The following is a 3,197-nucleotide window of genomic DNA, read 5'->3' as shown; positions in this document are numbered from 1 at the left end:
CGGGCGATGTGCCTCGTACACAGGGAAGAAGCTTTTAGTTATCTTGCTTTGCTAGCAAAGTCGTTAGCTAGCAGCTAGCTAATAGCACAACAACAGCCTGTCTGTATGATAAAAATAGTGAATCGGTAGATAAGAACAGTTTCTCCTCACCTGGCTGTCTCCTCCCACTCAGTAGTTCTTCAGAGAAAGAGAGACGCAGAGGCCTGTCAGTGTCTGTTGTATTTCATTACCTCTCTGCTTAAACCGCGACTCTAAGCTGAAGTAGAAACGATACTTCAACGTTTTCCATCATCTGACAAGCAGCAAGTCTACTCCACTTTATTCACCAAAAACCTTTTTTTTTTATAATTCACCAAAAACTGTTCTGAAATCTGGAACGTTCGCTACGTTGAGCTCCAGTTAGCCGCTTAATCTCACTGCGCCAGAGGCTACTGCATCATGAGTCACGGGCAAAAGGTCAAAGGTAACAAGGTGACCGGAGGGCTTATTATGTTGTACAAAAAAACCCCCCCAACAAAAAACAAAATAATTTTAGTACATGTTATTATGTGTCAAAAGAGGGCTTAGAAAATAATACAAAAAAAAAATAAAAATAAAAAAATTGACCAAAAGGGCACTTGGGGGCAAGGAGTAAAAGGGGCAGGTGCTCAAGCCCCCCCTCTGCACGTGCCTGCTGATACGTCATTGTGCCTGCCAGACACATAACGCTGAGTGGAGTGGTGTACCGCTCCAAGATGGCCGCCCTAAATCTAGTCAGCGACAATAGGCAAAAGCGGTCCATGAGGGTCTATTCTTATATTATGTCTATGGAGCAGTACAGTAAGTGGAGCTACACTTAACGAGCCTACGTGTAGCTTGGCCGATACAGAGAGCCAGAAAAAGGTGGTTTTGAGTTCAACGGGTTTTCCCTTTGCTGTGCAGCATAGCACTAAATTAATAATATCTATATTCCAAGTTTCATTAACGGAATTATTCTACCGTGGCCGCGATGCTATGGATGGCATGTGAAAGTATAGTCTTTTTGCCCTTCAATGTTGTCTGCATGCGCGAAATTTCCGTATGTAAACAATAACATGCAGGGGGTCTTATGATTTTGATTAATTCAGTGCCTCACCAGCCCTCACAGCACGTCAGATATATATCAAATATCACACACACACACACACGCACACACACACACACACACACACACACAATGCCTGTTACAAACACATCAGAATTAATTATGGTATTATTCCCCCCCCCAAAAAAAAATTCAATCTTCATCTTCTGGTTCTCCCAGTTCAATTACCTCACAGCCAGACAGGAGATAACTTCAGTACCACAGGGAGATGTTAACATAGGAAGTAAGATCTTGCCGTCCCACTTGGTGATATAGCATGGAGGAGGTTTTTTGTCTCGTTTATGAGGGATTTGGACTGTGTAAAGCCTTATGGCATCTTTCTCATCTTCACCATTTCCAAACCTAGAAAGACACAAAAACAACTTAGATGGACCTTTCAAGAGAAGAAACCCTTCTCCAACTTCCTTATTATCATACCTGCAGGCCATATATCGATAGGTCTTTTCAGCAATTTGAGGCGTAGTTTCAAGCCAGTTCAGACTTGTAACCAGTTGGTTGTCACTCCACACATTGCAGACAAAGTCTCGCCCCACAGTCACAAGTTGCTGCAAGAGGAAACACGAAACATAAAATGACTGAACATTTTTTATGAACATCCATTACATTCATATTAAGAGTAGTTGATAGTTCACCTTGCTTATTGTACTCATATCCAAGTCTTCGATCTCCTTTTCATGTGCTTTAAAGTCAAACTTTTTCTCAAGGGATGGAAACTTAAAAAAAAATCCAAAGTGACAAGGTCAAAACAAAAACCCACCACTACAAGGCATCTACAAGGTTTATACAGAAACCTGCTAAACATATTTAATGTTTATTATTAGTTACATTACTACCATTGTCAGTAAATGCATTACTTTTTTGTTGTGTCAGCAAAAGAAACTTGAAGATTTTTTTTTGTTTTGTTTTCTTCTTTATCTAAATAGTTTGAATTTGTCACTATTGCTAGATTGGACAATAAATAAATAAATAAATAAATAAATAAATAAATAAATAAATAAATAAATAAATAAATAAATAAATAAATAGAGATAAGCTGTTGTCTGACTTTCAAATGTTTCATATGATTCCATGACCTAAAAGGCAAGTTTTCAAAATGTTATTCTGGGCTAAATTAAGGGAAAAACTGGAAGATGGAAAAAAAAACATGATGGATATTAATGTAGTAAGTAGGAAGGACTAGTGAAATGTTATTCTTTAAAAAAAACAAAAAAATTTTTTTGTTTCTGATTACCTAGATTCGAAAACATAAAAATGTCAGCTGGCTAATGTGGGGATAATTTCACATTTAAAAACTGATCAAAGTTTACCTCCCAAACTCTGATGTATCCATCGGTGCCTCCAGTCAGCAGAAAGTTCATGTCAGGACTGAACCTAACAACTTTCTGAAGAGGGTCATGGGGGTTTAGGTCTGACAGCACTTCAGCTATATTGGTCACTGTGATCTGAACCGTCTCATTCCTAGTATCAGACTCATCTCCAGTAGTAGAACGGTTCTCAAGATTACCTTTGCCAGCTTTCCCAGATCTCCGTCTGGCATTGCTTAGTTCCAGGGTGTTACCTATAGCAGAAATAACACTCTTAACAACATAACACAAATAATCCAATATGATGTTTTGAAAATTTTGCAATGCCTGGAATCAAGGTGCGGTAATATACACTATACAGCCACAGCAGATTATACATATATGTACATATACACACACATACTCAATGGTCACTTTATTAGGTATACCTGTCCTACTGCTTATTAACACAAATGTTAAATCAGCCAATCAGAATGGCCAGACTGGTATGAGCTGATAGAACGGCAACAGTAACTCAAATAACTCAAATAACCAAAGGTAGGCATTAGAGCATCTCTGAACACACAACACGTTGACCCTTGAGGCAGCAGAAGACCACACCGGGTGCCACTACTGTCAGCTAAGAACAGGAAACTGAGGCTACAATTCACACAGACTCACCAAAATTAGACAATAGAGGATTGGAAAAATGTTGCCTGGTCTGATGAGTCTTGAGTTCTGCTGTGACATTCAGATGGTAGGGTCAGAGCTTGGTGTCAACAACATGAAAG

General features: G+C 39.0%; 1 protein-coding gene across 2 annotated transcripts in view; it reads right to left on the bottom strand.

Moving 5' to 3' along the window:
* preb (prolactin regulatory element binding) overlaps nucleotides 1-3,197 on the bottom strand; it is a 20,268-nt gene that overhangs the window by 3,313 nt on the left and 13,758 nt on the right. For both annotated transcript variants that reach the window (XM_008432800.1, XM_008432801.1), the window contains exons 4-7: nucleotides 2,431-2,681; nucleotides 1,756-1,836; nucleotides 1,541-1,668; nucleotides 1,292-1,465 (exon numbers count right to left, since the gene is read on the bottom strand). In XM_008432800.1, the coding sequence (XP_008431022.1) occupies nucleotides 1,292-1,465; nucleotides 1,541-1,668; nucleotides 1,756-1,836; nucleotides 2,431-2,681 (634 nt within the window). The remainder of the gene's footprint in view (nucleotides 1-1,291; nucleotides 1,466-1,540; nucleotides 1,669-1,755; nucleotides 1,837-2,430; nucleotides 2,682-3,197) is intronic.

The sequence above is a fragment of the Poecilia reticulata genome, linkage group LG16, assembly GCF_000633615.1.
Source record: "Poecilia reticulata strain Guanapo linkage group LG16, Guppy_female_1.0+MT, whole genome shotgun sequence".
NCBI classification, from domain to species: Eukaryota; Metazoa; Chordata; class Actinopteri; order Cyprinodontiformes; family Poeciliidae; genus Poecilia; species Poecilia reticulata.
The sequence above is the reverse complement of the archived record's forward strand: the minus strand, read 5'-3'. Positions and strand labels throughout refer to the sequence as shown.